Source organism: Saccoglossus kowalevskii, chromosome 8 (genome assembly GCF_978046115.1).
Source record: "Saccoglossus kowalevskii chromosome 8, keSacKowa6.1, whole genome shotgun sequence".
NCBI classification, from domain to species: Eukaryota; Metazoa; Hemichordata; class Enteropneusta; family Harrimaniidae; genus Saccoglossus; species Saccoglossus kowalevskii.
Window position 1 is genome coordinate 26,844,384 of NC_140648.1, and position 15,987 is coordinate 26,860,370.

General features: G+C 35.6%; 1 protein-coding gene across 1 annotated transcript in view; it reads left to right on the forward strand.

Moving 5' to 3' along the window:
* Positions 1-5,329, forward strand: part of LOC146739492 (E3 ubiquitin-protein ligase rnf213-alpha-like) — a 55,339-nt gene extending 50,010 nt beyond the window's left edge. Inside the window, exons 28-31 of the mRNA XM_085502430.1 lie at positions 1,135-1,320; positions 1,705-1,794; positions 2,326-2,510; positions 3,378-5,329. Coding sequence (XP_085358556.1) covers positions 1,135-1,320; positions 1,705-1,794; positions 2,326-2,510; positions 3,378-3,534 — 618 coding nt within the window. The 3' untranslated portion in view covers positions 3,535-5,329. The remainder of the gene's footprint in view (positions 1-1,134; positions 1,321-1,704; positions 1,795-2,325; positions 2,511-3,377) is intronic.
* The last annotated feature ends 10,658 nt before the right edge of the window (positions 5,330-15,987 follow it).

The following is a 15,987-nucleotide window of genomic DNA, read 5'->3' on the forward strand; positions in this document are numbered from 1 at the left end:
ACTGACTATGCCATATATATATATATATATATATATATATATATATATATATGTAAGTAATTTATCGTAAGGAGCTGCTCATTAAAATTCTAGTGCATTTTTTCCCTGTTCTGTTTTCAAACATTAATTCACCATATAGTATATCACAATAGAGAGGGTTCATGGTATCACTTGATTCTTATTTTAATAATGACAAAATATAACAAACCATCACGTCTGTAATTAATTCCGGATCAATTGAATAACAATAACAATTGTATTGACTTGTACCGAAATGTAAGTTGTGGGAAACTGATTATTATTACCAATCACAGAAATAAATGAATATAATTTTCATCACACTTATAAATGACATGATGTAAATAGATTTGTGAAGTTTGTTTTTTATTAGCATTTACATGACAGGACTTGCAAAGAAAAGAAATAGCTGCTGTTATTCTTAACACTTCAAAATATAACACTCAGTATCAACATGGAGCTCCATAGAATACATCTTATTTTTTTTTTCCTACTGAAACCAAGCTGAAACAGTATTGTAAGAAAAACCTAGGTTTCCCTAGATCCGTCTTCTTTGTTCTGTTGTTTGTTTTCAGTGGGGGCGTTAATGGGCAGTTAATCTGGAGGTTAGGTTCAAACCTACTACTAATTTGCATATTGTAGGTCTAGTAAGTCTGAATAGGGCAGGCCGGGTTAACCCAGGTTTGACCCAGATGTTTGAATATGAGATCACCCCTTAATAAATGCAAAGTGTGATAGGTTGAATGATCTATCTGAAGTCACCAAGGTGAATGTCAACGTTATAAAGTGTTGTCACATTTCACAAATCACACATTTCACACATCTTTTCCTCATTATTTTCAAAATGTTGTAAATTATGTACATTTCGTTCAGAATTAGCAAATAAAGTAAATTACATAAAAATGTGTAAAACAAATTTCACTAAAATTTGGGTTGGCAAAATTGTTTGGAATTAGAAATAAAATTAATACATACTGCAATATTCTCAAAATTCAAGAAATATGACTCCTAAAATCAAATGTTTAGTAGGTACATGCAATTGTAACTGCATTATGGTACACTACCAGTACTGTGTATGTTGATTACTGTACTACCGGGTATTCATTGTAATTACAGGAATCTCTATCTAAAGCCATCCAGCACCAGATAGTATCAGAAATGAAATCCTTGACTGATGTATGTGACTCTTTGGCATGCCTGGACATTGCTATTGGATTCTTAGCTTCATCAGGTGGAAAAGCTGATATGTACATCATCAAATACTTGGTAGATACGTTGAAGATGGACAAAGAGAATATGAAGGTATATTATAATCTAAATTTCAATGATGAGGTATAATAGGAGTGGGTCATTAATTTCGTAGTTAAGTCATTTCCTGTGAAGAAAGTAATAATTATTATTAATTATTGAAAACAGTATGTAGAAAAAAAGCATTACTATTTCAAAATGGAATATATTTGGATATTGTTATAATATGCATGAATTTGATGGAATTCTACCAACCCTATGGTATCTGTCTGTGTTTTATCGCTATTTATACTTATTTTCTCATACTTGATGTGTGCTATCTATTTATATAATTAACAATTAATTTTTCACCATATATGGCAATGTGTTTAATGGTAGAACTGGACAGGTGTATTTATGTTGTGAATCAATACACAAATCTAATTTTTTATCTCATAGGTGAGACACTCTTGTCAGCTGAAGCATATTCTGTCTCTATGGCAACTATTAGCTGTGGAAAAAGCGAGAAGACTGACCCTGAATTCCCAGGTAATTTTAATTGTACATTGCATTGGCTGAATTTCATACAAGGCCCATTGCTCAAGTCTTATTGACCCCTTCCAAACAGTTTTTTTTTGTACCGATAATCATTGGGTGGCAAGTCTTAAAAATATTTGGCAATTGTTTTGGAGTTATAAATGGTTTCCAAAGTAACTGCACTATTTTTGCCTTACATGTAATGAAATGAAAAAGGAAAATCATAGTTAAAAGAAGTCTGTCCATATTGACATAGTCATCAGTGTAGTTGCATGTTGTTAACAATCAGCATGTGGACAGATTTTGTTCAAACCTTTATGCACAAAGAAGTGTGAAATAGGGTCTTGTAATTTATTCATATTTGAGAACCCTCTAGCTGGACCAAATCTGTTCATTTTCTGCATGTGCTAACTTCTTTATGTGGGACGTAAGCACATATTATGTAAATGTATTGTCCAATGTAACCAAAAGGATATCTGACCTAAATATGCTGCAGCATTCAACAGCAATACATTAATAGTTGAATGTATTTGTTTACTATAGGACCCATTTGACATCCGGGATTTTAGAGACCAACTGACTGAAGGACAAATAGAGAATTTACAACAAGCCCTGCAACATATACAGGTGGATGCACTGGTTAATGAATTACATGATTATATCGTTATTGGTTTGGAGAAACAGAAAAACTTGATGCAAGATGAACAACAAGATGTTGATAACTGGAAGTAAGTAACATTATTATACAAATGTGTACCCAGTAAGATATAGAAGTTCTGCATTCATTTCATTCATTACTACAGCATCCAGCCATATGTACTAGTATATCTGCACTTCTTTCCATTGGCATGTCATACTAGTATGAATCAGTATATGTTCTCTTAAGCTCACCACTGAGGGTGTGATTTTGGTTCATGTTGAGCATTTAGTCAGCAAATTGGTCGGTTTCCCGACTCTCTATTTGGATTGAATCATAGTGTATCATTAGTTTTGAATCAATCTATGAAGCAGCATGAGTATTGCTGAGGTAGAAATGTTTGTATGTTAGATATCAAAGAGTATTATTATACATCTGTCACTGTAACGCCATAAGTTACAGTGTGCCGTAATTTTGCGGTATTATACAGGGTATTTTCATCCTATCATATTATGAAAATGCGAATTCCAAATATGGAATGATTACTTGCATAAGCATCCTCTAATAATAAAAACAAACATGGCTGCCACCAGGGTTTGACAGGACTTCGCACACAGAAGTTCGCTGATTCTGTTCTAAACTTTTTGGACATCGGCATATCCCATGATGTATCCTTGGAAGGAAAAGATGAATAATATTAAGGTTATCACAAGGATACCTCAAAGTATGCACTCAGACAGTACGCCGTTGTATCGACATCCGATCGATACTGCCACTGTATTGTCTTCGTGCATATTTTGAGGTATCCTTGTAATAACCTCATAGTATTCACACAGTATCATAGTATCTTAACAGATAGTGTCAGAACTGTCAAGGTGAACTCTCCTTATAATCACAACCTTCCTTTTGAATTTACCTTAGTCACTGATGTAAAACAATATTTTTATTTTTTTTCTAGGTTGTCTGAAATTCTACCAATTTACATTGACAATAAGGAAGGTGACCAAATCACTGGCTTTGCTAAACATTTCCCAGAAAACATCCTTATCAAACATATCATGAGTACATGGGAAGAAGTCATCAAATACCAACATAAAGATGTAAATAGACGTTAACAACATCAGTCTTATTACATTACAGTTATCAGATTTTTTCTCTGTATTTTTTTTGACCAAAAGATGTTTATTTCAAATATTTCTGTTCTATTTAGTGATAGTTTCATGCTATATATATTGATTTCCATTTCATTATGTTCATTGTAATCTTCATAATGAAAACCATATATTCTATTATGTTTTGGTAAACAGAATTTATATCTAGACTGCATGTTTGCTTTGGTATGGCACTATACTGTAATGTTGTCATAACCTTCTGAACATGTGATATGTATAATATCTAATACATATATACTATAACCTGCTATTCTTTAAATAATGCATTTATGCAGATGAAATTAGTTTATTTACAGACGCATGTACCGCGTTGGGATTTTGTGTAATTATTTGTTTATAACCCCCTCATTTCATATGTCCTGGGGGGGGGGGGGGGGGGTAAATTTAAATAATTGAATGTGATATGTGAAACTTAATCAACTACTTAATAGCTTTTTTGCAAACTCATTTGTCTATTTACAAGATGTTGGCTTTTTGTGTTTTTTTAAGAGAGATTTAAATCATATGAACCAAAATAGTGTTTTTAATTAATTATATACCCGCATAATAACATAACTAACATGATAACAAGAAATAGATTTCTGAATATTATACTGTTGAATATATTGTTGATAAATCTTTCTTGATAATAATTTGCATAATATTTACATATTATTTGATTGTCATCTAGATTATTAGTTTATGTCATCACTAGACAATTACTAATTATTAATTATTAATTTGTATTGTAAATATTGTCTAAATCATTGCATGTGCAAGCCACAATACTAAGACCAATGGAATCTGAATTCAAATGCGTGTAATTCCCAAATTAGTTAGTGCTTGTTCTGTTATGTAATACAGATTGAGTATCGTTGCTTGGCCATTGAAACAGCGGACATGTTCGTATAGATGATTGTCAATAATCACATTGGAATCATCCTGGAAATGCACCAGAGCACTCGCCGTTGAGAGTTAATACTATTTTATTGGGAATTACGTGATGCTAATGCTGACCTGAATAAACAAACCTTGTATGGCAAATATGGTCATTTTTGGTAAACGTTTTTTTTTACTTCCTCTTGAAAACTAAATTTGCTTGTATACGTTGTATGCAAGTATGTTTAATGGACCTCTGTCAGATTGTTCATTTTGTGACAATATCTTCAATGTGTTATTGGAGGTTTCACAGGCCAGGCCCTATTAAAGTGGGGGAAAAGTGCTACAAATTGTGCTTATACCTATGCCGTTGTGTCTGCTTTGCCATGTACACCAGTCAAAACTATAGTCTGTTACCCTTTTTGTACATCATCATTATGGCAAATGAACAAGTTTGTATATTCTTGTTAATAGTGTCATGGATTTGATAGTCTATATCTTGCAACCACACTAACCTAAATTTGTGTGGTTCAGAAATGTATAATGTTAATATTCATGTTTGTTGAGCTAAAGACTGAGGTAGTCATCTGAAGCCTCAGATGTGTACAACATTTTAGGTTACTAATAAAGCATAAGTATGGCTCATGTGCAGTGTGAATCATCAAACAAAATATTCATCAAAAAAAATGTATCTTTATTGCATGGAGAGGTAAATGTATGTCCATGGTAATCTTAGTCATCCTTGTATGCATGATATACTGCATTTTCGTATTTGTTAATATCTTGTAATGAGGGCGGTTCATAAGTACATGTACATCTGTTATGCTTCATTACCAGTAATGACGTTTTTATCAATCTGATTAAAATCTTATGTATTGTGCAGCGTGTATTTTATTTTACTTTTTATTTTACTCAAAGTTCGTGTTTTTTTCCTAGAGTTGAACTTTAGTTTGTTGGTATCTGTACAACTCCTTGAAATCTTTCCTACCCCTCTGCTATAGGCTTCACCAGATACTCTACTGTAAGAGTGCTCTCTCATTTATTTACAACACTGACCACCATCACCAATAATTCTGCACCCACTTTTGAACCCATATCCAGCCTCTGAGATCCTCCATATTCACAACCTTGACCCCTACCATTGGCTTTTTTGTTGGTACTGATTGCAGTGACTAACTAGCTCTTGGTCTTACATTGATAAACTAAAGTGAGTGGGAAAGAATTTAATTGTAGTATATTCAATGAACCAGTGGGTGGAGCAGCTGTGCCAATTTCCGCCTGCCTTTACGATGTCAAGACCGCACATAATACACATAATTTCTTGCGTTCTTGAAGAAACGATGATACCCGTAGTTTTACTCAATTTTGTTGGCGCCAACAACATGGTAATATAGCGCGAGACAAGTTAACACAGGCACGTGCAAAGTCCAGTTTATTGTTATGAACTGTGGCTCGACTACCGCATGACGTATATGCAAATTTACAAGCCCGAATCTGGCCGGTAATGTGAGGGCGCTTACACTGATGGCAAGTCTGTTGGGATTTCGCGTTCACCCCACGTTTACGCAATTTATATTTATTTTTCAAGAATTTTCCATCGGAATCGCAACAGACTGCAAGCAAGTCTATGAACCAGTGTTCATGCTATTGTCTCATTAACATATTAATACTGGACGAGATGCCCATTCCGACACTAAATGAGGAATCACAAACATATCCTGTATTAAGTTAGTTATCTATCTCTGTACAAAACAGTGGTGTCAGTTTTTCAATCACTGCTTGATGGCTTTCCAATCTTCTATATGTTATCTCTATGGAATAGAAGGGACGATATACTTGCATGATATGACAGACCAAGATGTCATCTATACTTGGCAACAATCAGAACTTGATAACTAGATATTATGACCCAAGGTGGAACGGAACACCTGTATATCATCTCTATGCAATAGATGACATGCTGTACTTGCACGATACGACAGGCCAATACGTCATCTATACTTGGCAACAATCAGAACTTTGAGTTGATAACTATATTTATTAAGTACCAGGTGATATTCAGCAAGATTACATGTTCTATATTCATAAATATTTGCAGTATTGGACTGAATTTTCAGGATGCCTAAGTAACAGCAAAAACATATTGACATTGTCGTATACCTTTATTTCCGGATACATCTTCATTATGATGTTACAAACAATGTCTGTGATATGACAGGTATTAATCTGGATTCTGTTACATGTTGCTGGTTTAATCAGAAATTCATTTCAATGAGAGTAAATGTCCATTTCACCTACGCATTCAGTGAAAATGGGCATAACCAATTAAATAACTACCCATCACTCAAGGAAAACAATTTTATAAACAAAATATTTTTAAATTTAAAATATTAGACAACAAGTGGTATCACCATCCACATATTTTTGCGAAACAATCTTTGAACACTTACTAATACGACTAGTACAGGTACAAAATGAAAATTGGGAAAACATCACATCAAAGTCGACAGATAAAGCTTGCCTTCTTTCTGATCAGTATTTTATTTACATACACGTGGTTTTAACAAATTTAAATCAATATTTTCATCTTTATCACCAGTTCATTCAGAAATTCACCCAAACGCGAACAATGTCGTTTATGGAAATCTAATTGGTGGTATGTGTCCTGCACACAAACTGATCGCCACAATAGGCACATCCTTCACAAAAGACTACGACATACGTCACACTTGATCACTTCAAATTCCTTACCCAAGGTAAACCTTTGCTGAGTAAATACGACGGTCTCCCTTTTGTTAGCCGCCGAGAAGCAATTCATTCATTCATGGGACACATGCCGGGGTGGCACCTTGCCCACCCTCTGCGCCCACTCCTTCCGCCTCTTCCAAGCAAATGTTCAAAGCCTGGGCAGCCTATGCCACATAACTTGTCAAAAAACCTGTTCATCTGCCATAGCCACGATGTTCTCGGTCTCCCCCGGGCCGTCTCCACCGACCAGGATTCTGTGCAGACAGAATTTGGCCGACAGGGTTGTTCCCTGGGAAGCGAGCAACGTGCCTGAAGAAGCGCAGCTGGCGGTCACGAATCAAGCAGATGACCCTCACCATGCCGGCCTCACTGAGTATTCTGCTGTTGGACACATGGTACTGCCAGTGGTACCCAAGGATTCGACGCATGGAGGTTGTCATAAAGGTGTTTAGTCTTTGCCTCAGCCCCTTAGTAAATGTCCAGGCCTCACAAGGGAGCACAAGGGACTTAAAGACTCAGACCTTTACAGCTCTACTCAGATATCACAAACGCCACACACATTCGTCCAGCCTCGTCCACGAATCAGTGACATCCACGTTCCCAGCCTTCGCCGAGACGGACCTGAGTTATCCAAGCTGTCCCCTAAAGCCTGAATCTTCGTCTTAACTCGCGACACATGGAGTCCAAGTGGTTCGGCCTCCGCACTCAGTGCGTCAAGTACGCCCACTAGAGAATCAACCAACAATGCAACATCATCTGCAAAGTCAAGATCAGTTACTTTGACACTTCTAAACGAGACCCCACAACCTGTGCTTACCATCACACTTCCTATAATCCAGTCCATACAAGTGTTGAAAAGCATAAGAACCAGTGTGCATCCCTGTCTAACTCCTGCCTCGACAGGAAAATAGACACTCCACCAGCACATTTAACTCACTCTGTTTCAAAATACAGAGAGGAGATCAGGTCCACCGGAGGTGTGGGAATACCACGAACCTTGAGTATTCTCCATAGGGAGAGTCAAAAGTCTTGCGGAAATCTATATAGGCTACTAAGAATCCTCTATTGAATTCCTGCATCCGCTCAGACAGCACACGTAGCGCCAAGATACTGTCAATGGTAGTTTGAACTTTGCCATTGTGGATATCTGTGGAATTCTCAGGGTAGTCATTTCTCTCTAGCATTGTCATATTTATCTAACCATGGCCGACTCATGGTTTTCTGGCTCACTTCAATAAGTGCATTTTAAAACCAATTAGACATGTGCAGGAGCGTTGTACATTTTCTGTGCAGTGAAGCTTCGTAACACATTATTTTCTGTTTGACACAGTACAGAGAGTTATCTGTTTTCTTGAGTAAATAAGCAGAAACTATCACGGTCTGAAGAGGGGAGTAGAACAATGGTTCGTTTAATGCAGCTTGAAAGAAATAAGATTAATCAACTTAAAACATGCCCTCTCTCTTTCTCATAGTTCAATGATCTTCCCATCAATCATCAATGGCCCACCCTCGAGTTCCCCAAATTAAAAACAATGCGAGTATATATACTCAAAATATTTATAATGTTTAGTATATTTATTATCTTTAATAGCTTTAATTTTATTAACACTTACACATTCCCCGGAGGGACTGGCAATGGTTACAAAAGTTTAAAAGGAATAAAAGGTTACAAAACAGAAAATAGATAATAAAAAAACAATCTAAGCTAATACATTACAGATAATAGCTAGTATAAAATTATGATACTACGATAGATAGAAAACAAAATGCAAAACTCAAATAGTGAGAGAAGGTTGTCACTGGGGTTGCTGTCTTATTTCAAAACACTTCTTTAGGTACCTTGCTACGGGGAGTGTTAGGCCACTGTTGTTTAGCAAGGCTATGAATTTAGCGGCAAATTTTTAAAGTTTTGGATTTTGGTTTTTGCTATTTCGAATAGGACATTTCTTTCGGGGGTATATCTTTTACATGACATCATGAGGTGATACTCATCTTCTACTTCATTTTTATCACAAAGGTTGCATAATCTATTAGCAAGGGGTATTCCTTTGTGTCTGCCAGTCTCAATTTTCAAGTTATGGTCACTGAGGCGGAATTTAGTTAAATTTTCACGCATATCAATGTTTTTCAGGGTAACAAGGTATGTTTCGAAAGCAAAATTGTTTTTTAATTCTCTGTATGTTCTTAATTTATTTTTTTCATTTTGTTTTGATCGATTGTCATTATGTAATTCACTTTTCCAAGTTGATATGAATGATGTTTGTATATTTTTGTTGATTTGTCCTAATTGCCTTGCAGTTAGAGTTTCATCGCTGTCGATCAAATAAGAATGGTTGATGTTATTTAAAAGGGAATCTATATTGGTGTACCATTTACTGTTAATTTCTTTATTTTCTTGGAAAGCTAGTTTTAGTAATGGATTTGACGAGTTCTTTATACGATTAAAATATTTTATCATTTGTTTTTCGATAAAAGTCTCCAATGGGTAACGTCCAAGTTCGCCGTATAAACCCATTGTAGTGTTTTTGGATGTACCCAAAAGAAAACGAAGATAATTTATATGTACATCTTCAATTGGTGATTTTAGTGAAATTTCATCTCCCCATACATCACTACCATATGTGAGAATTGGTCTGATTAGTTTATCAAACAGAGAGAGTGACAGTGGTATACTTAGATTTTTGCCTGTTTTTCCCTTTAAGGAAAATAAGGCCTTTAAAGCTTTTCTTTTTATGCTTTTTAGGCCTTCCTTGAATTTTCCATTAGCGCTTACTATTAATCCTAGGTAATTGGCTGATTTTACAGTAATTAACTCACAACCTTCAAAGAAGAAAATATCATTCTCTAGAAGTCTGTTTGATCTGTTAAAGATCATAGTTTTTGTCTTTTCCGTGTTAACAGTTAGATGCCATTTTTTAGTGTATATCGATAAATTATCAAGGCAAGTTTGTAATCCTGTTTTTGATTCAGAAAGTATTACAAGATCGTCAGCATACATTATACAGTTAATAGGTGTGTTTTGTAGTTTGGGTGGGTCACATCTAGGTTTATTAAGGACATCAGGTAAATCGTTTATGAAGATGTTGAATAGGGTTGGGCTTAAGTTACAGCCCTGTTTTACTCCCACCCTTGAAGTGAAGTGTTCAATTAATCCTTCTTTGCTCTTAACTTTATATTTTACCTTACTATACATATTTTTTATAATTTTATAGATTTTACCCGATATTCCAAGTTTTAACAATTTGATATACAACCCCTGATGCCAGACACTGTCGAAGGCCTTTTTTAGGTCAACAAAGCACGCATATATTTTATTTGTATTTTTACTGTTATTTTTTTGTATTTTAATATTTTCTTTGTTATTGGCAGTGCTGCTATTATAAAGATATTTGTTAATTATTGTCTTAAGAATGAAGATATTGTCTGTTGTGCGTCGATCTTTTCGGAATCCGAATTGCTTGTTTGAAAGTATGTTCTCTTTTTCTAAGAATGTGGTTAGTCTAATGTTTAGAATGCTTGTAAATAATTTGCCAAGGCAACTAGAAATGGCAATGCCTCTATAGTTAGATGGGTTGGATTTGGAGCCGGATTTGTGGATTGGTATCAAAAAACTGAGGTTCCAAGAATCTGGAAAGTGGTTTGAATTAAAAATTATATTAAAAAGCTTATGTATGGCTTTCAGTAAGTTGGCTTGGCTGTGTTTTAGCATTTCATTGCAAGTTTTATCTTGACTCGAAGCTTTATTATTTTTCAATAGGTTAATTCCTTTTAGAATTTCATCTTTTAGAATTGGACCATTCAAGTCAGAATTAAGAACCATGTGTTCTTCTTTGTTCTTTAATTCAGTAGTTAAATCGTCACTGTGGGATGTGGAATTTGCATTAAATAACTTTTTAAAATATGATAGCCATTCAACTGGTTTTATATTGTTATTACACTCGTTGTGCGATTCTTCATTATTCATTTCACGCAATGTTTTCCAGAATTCAGAAGGGTTTTCTTTTGAGGTTTCAAGTTGCTTTAGTAGTAGAGCTTTTTTTTGTTTTTTCTTCTCTTTGATGGTTTTTTTGAACAGTTTTCTTGTTTGGAAGAAACGACCACGTATATTTGGGTTTTGGGGAAATTTTTCTAGCAAATTTGAAAGGCTTCTCAGCTCTTTTCTGATGGACCAACAATCTTGATCAAACCAATTTTTCTTTTTTTTCTTCTTTTTTTTCTTTATTTTGGGGGTGATTTTTTTTAGACTTCTGTCGGCAATGGAGGTGATTAAATTTTCAAAGTCAATAATTGCCTTGTCTGTATCATTGTCACTATAGGATCTGTTAAGATAATATTCGATATCACTGTTATGTAATAGCTGTGATGTTTCAAAATGATGTTTTGCTTGGTTATCCCATATATATTTAGATGGCAGGGGGTCTAATATATTTGTTTTTGGTGTTTTATTTATTTTGAGAAGACTATCTTTTATTGCGTGTATGGACAATGTTATTAAACAATGGTCTGAGATTAATGAGAGACCATGTATTTTAAAGTAATTAATTTTATCAAATAATGGTTTAGAAGTAATAGCAAAGTCATTGGTACTGCTACCTCTTGGTGTGTGGCAGGTGTATTTACCTATTGAATCACCCACACTTCTACCGTTTAAAATGATTAGGTTGCATCAATGCATAATTGAATTAGTTTCCTGCCGAATTTGTTTACACTGTATGATGAGTGGACATCCATGTTATTTCGTTTCCGAAAATTGTCATTGATATAATGAGTTGGTAAGGGGAGATGCTGGTTTTTACTGTCATCCACTACATCATCTAAGTTGCCAATTCTACTATTAAAATCACCTAATAGGATGATGTCACCTTCAGATGAGAATTTTTTTTCTAAGAGACTAAATAGTGCATTTTGTTTGATTTTGATTTTAGTGTAAATAGTAATCATTCAATGCAGTATATTAAATTATTAACCATATTAATTAAATACTGATTACATATTGTTACGAACGGGAATAGTCTCCCGCGAATCTTGCCGCCAATATCACGCACTCCAGGACTTGTCACTAAAGGTCAAACAAAGGCACACGGCAGGACTCCAGAAGGAGTACCTACACATAATGCAATTTTTTTTAATTATGCTAATTTATTCATGACGTAAGGAAGGGGCGCATTTGTAGAGCAGCATTGATCCTCGAGTCTGTTGTTGCACGTGACCTGCAGCTGTCAACTGTGTTTCAATCTTTGAGTTCCAAGCGCACTCTTGTCCACTGTACCACGAGTGTCTTCACACAAATGATAGGATTTAAGTCCTACTTATAGGATCAATGTTTTCACTAGCATTCAAAAATCGTACTAACCGTACTGGATTCGAACCAGCGATCTCTCACATTACTTACATTGCACATATCCACTGAACCATATGAGTAGTCCTGCAAATGAATGATTTGTTTTCATATTTAGCTTTATTGCAAATTAGTGTTTGCGAAAGAAGACTGGAAGGCATGGCAATTGAACCCGGGTCCTCCTGATCACTGTGTAGACAACTGAACCACAAGACCACAATTGATTGACTGAATGTGTTTGCATCAAACACTATATAGTGTGTATATAGACTATATAGTGTGTGTGTGTATATATATATAGAAATACAACATATTTCTATTATTGAGTTACAATTATCCAAAAAATTGCAAATTTTGTGTTTTTACTTGTGAAACTATATGCATGCCATAACCAGTTAGTGTACATCTTGCCAATTGGGTGTTTGCCATTTGCGTTACCCATACCTGACCCGACCCTAACCCTAATGCCAAGACACGTTCCTGTTAATAATTCCGTTGCCCATACCTGATCCGACCCTAACCCTAACTGTTTATAATTGCTCAATAATGATACTCTATTGTGCACTGTCTGCGGGTAAGTTTCATTGATGTCAACTGATTAAACACGTCGCGTTTAAGTAATTTCCACTATTAACAAGTGGTTAAATTGTGTCAATAAATGTGTGGACAAATATTCGAGATTAATTTTGGTGTAGACAGCTCTCGTTTGATTAATTCCCACAATGACAAGTTGTTAAATTGAGAGAATAAATGTATGGACTAATATTTTAGACTTATTTTGGTGTAGACGCTTCTAGTTTAATTATTTTACACCATTACAAGTTGTTAAATTGAGAGAATAAATGTGTGGACAAATATTTGAGACTTATTTTGGTGTAGACAACTCTCATTTAACAATTTTACACAATTACAAGTTGTTAAATTGAGAGAATAAATGTATGGACAAGTATTTGAAACTTATTTTGGTGTAGACAACTCTCATTTGGCACAGATCTAGAAGCAGTACCTACACACGAATTGGTGACGTCATAAAATACATGACCTTCAATCGGGGTCGTTTCCTCGGTATATACGAATTGGTATATACAAATTACAATAAAGATACTTAAGACATTACACATAAGGTAAAACAAATCACGTGACAATATAATGATAATAACGGTAATATATCCTAGCTTAACGGGTGACGCCGAGGGTCACGAACTGTGTTGCAAAATGGCTGTGTGGTTGAAACTGGGTCATGGCGTGACGGGTGAGGAAGACATCATTAAACACTCAAAATCACAATAAAACGGGGAAGTGGTTGCATATTACGGCGTAGCCAAAATGGGAAATAAAAAAACGTCCAATACAAACGACATGGGTTCGAATCACACTAGATACACACTCACCAGAACCGAAGCAATCAGAAACCAGCAATTGTTTTGGCTTTTCCGTTCAACTCATCGGAACACTGGAGTAGTTAGAAAAATGAACGCCACTTAACGACCAACGTCGTGGCGTGGTACACAAGCGTGCCATCAAAATAAAACAAAATTAGCTAGTGGGTTCGAGTCCCGCTCAGAGCTACCGTAAAAACGTAAATCAAATAAACTGAAATCTCTCAAACCGTAATCAAGTAAACAAAGAACATCGCGAAAAAATAATAAACCTCACAAAACTCCACCATACAAAACTGAATGAATAAATAATAAAATAACTTACGTCTTAAACTGGACGACGCGCAATTTTTTCAACAGTTTCCAGATTGTGACAAGAGATAATAAACAAGACCCAAGTCAAGGTAAGTTTTGTTAAAGTGTCGATGGCCGCGTTCCCTATATTACGAAAACAATTCAGGCAACAGACGAATATCTTCTGTGGTGTTGTGGAATTTATACTGTGTCTGCGGAATTGTTGATTGAGGGTTCAAAGCCAGCAGTTAACATTTTGTTAGAAAGTTTCACAATTAAATCAAATATCCAATGATACCAGTATATTTATTTCATTATTTTAACAACTTGCAATGGTGGAAGTTGGTCAAACACGAGTTCTTACATCTAAATAAGTATCAAATATTTGTCGACACATTATGTCGTGTCTTTTCAAGCTAATTTTGTTTTATTTTGATGGTACGCTTGTGTACCACACCACGACGTTGGTCGTTAAGTGGTGTTCATTTTTTCTAATTACTCCAGTGTTCCGATGAGTTGAACGGAAAAGCCAAAACGATTGCTGGTTTCTGATTGCTTCGGTTCTGGTGAATGTGTATCTAGTGTTATTCGAACCCATGTCGTTTGTATTGGGCGTTTTTTTATTTCCCATGTTGGCTACGCCGTAATATTCAACCACTTCCCCGTTTTATTGCGATTTTGAGAGTGTTTAATGATGTTTTCCTCACCCGTCACGCCATGAGTGACCCAGTTTCAACCACACGGCCATTTTGCAACACAGTGCGTGACCCTCGGCGTCACCCGACTGACTATCTGACCGGGCTATATGAGCGTTTTGTTCAACTGTTAAGCTAGGATTTATTATCGTTATTATCATTATATTGTCACATGATTTGTTTTACCTTATGTGTAATGTCTTAAGTATCTTTATTGTAATTTGTATATACCAATTCAGAGGAAACGACCCCGATTGAAGGTCATGTATTTTGTGACGTCACCAATTCGTGTGTAGGTACGGCTTCTAGATCCGTGCCACTCGCACTGCGTAGTTTCAGCAATAGTACAGTCTTTCATAGATAGAGGGCGTTTGCCCAAGCAACAAGGTGTTTTCAGTGCTCTTCATAAATTCTGTAAAGTTATACGAATTTTACCCGAAATAACATTTAAAAGTGACATAGACTGCTCAGTGAAGAAATATCTTATCATCAGGTGTTTATTGCGCTATAGTATTGCTCGAAAATGTTTTCTCAACACGAGAATATTCCCGACGTTCCGGTTCAGCGAAAGCACATGTGCGATCAACATGGCCGAATACACGTGAGTTTATTCATCTTCGGGATCTTGCTACTTTTATCGGGCGATATTGAAGTAAACCCTGGGCCACCTCGCAAGATGCCTGATGGTCAGCGAACAATATCTGAGTCGATGACTTTGCGTAGTAGCAGTGGTCAGCATGTTTCGCCATTAACAAAAACCCAGTTAACACAAATAGAACACGGGGTAGACAAAGAGGGTCGCCATATTGGATTACAAGAGACTGGTGTCGAACGTGTTGATGAGTTTACGTTGGCTGATGTCATGATGGAAATGCGGGGTTTGCGCAAAGATATTATGGATCGTATGGAAGTGGTGGATAATAGAGTGAGGGTTTTAGCAGAGGAGGTAAAAGTCCTGAAAAGTAGTGTGGATGAAAACCGAGGCGAAATGGCAAAACTAGTTGAAGAAAATAAACAATTACGTGAACGTTCAAATAGGATGGAAGTAGAATTAGATAAAACGAATGCACAGTTGAAACGTAAT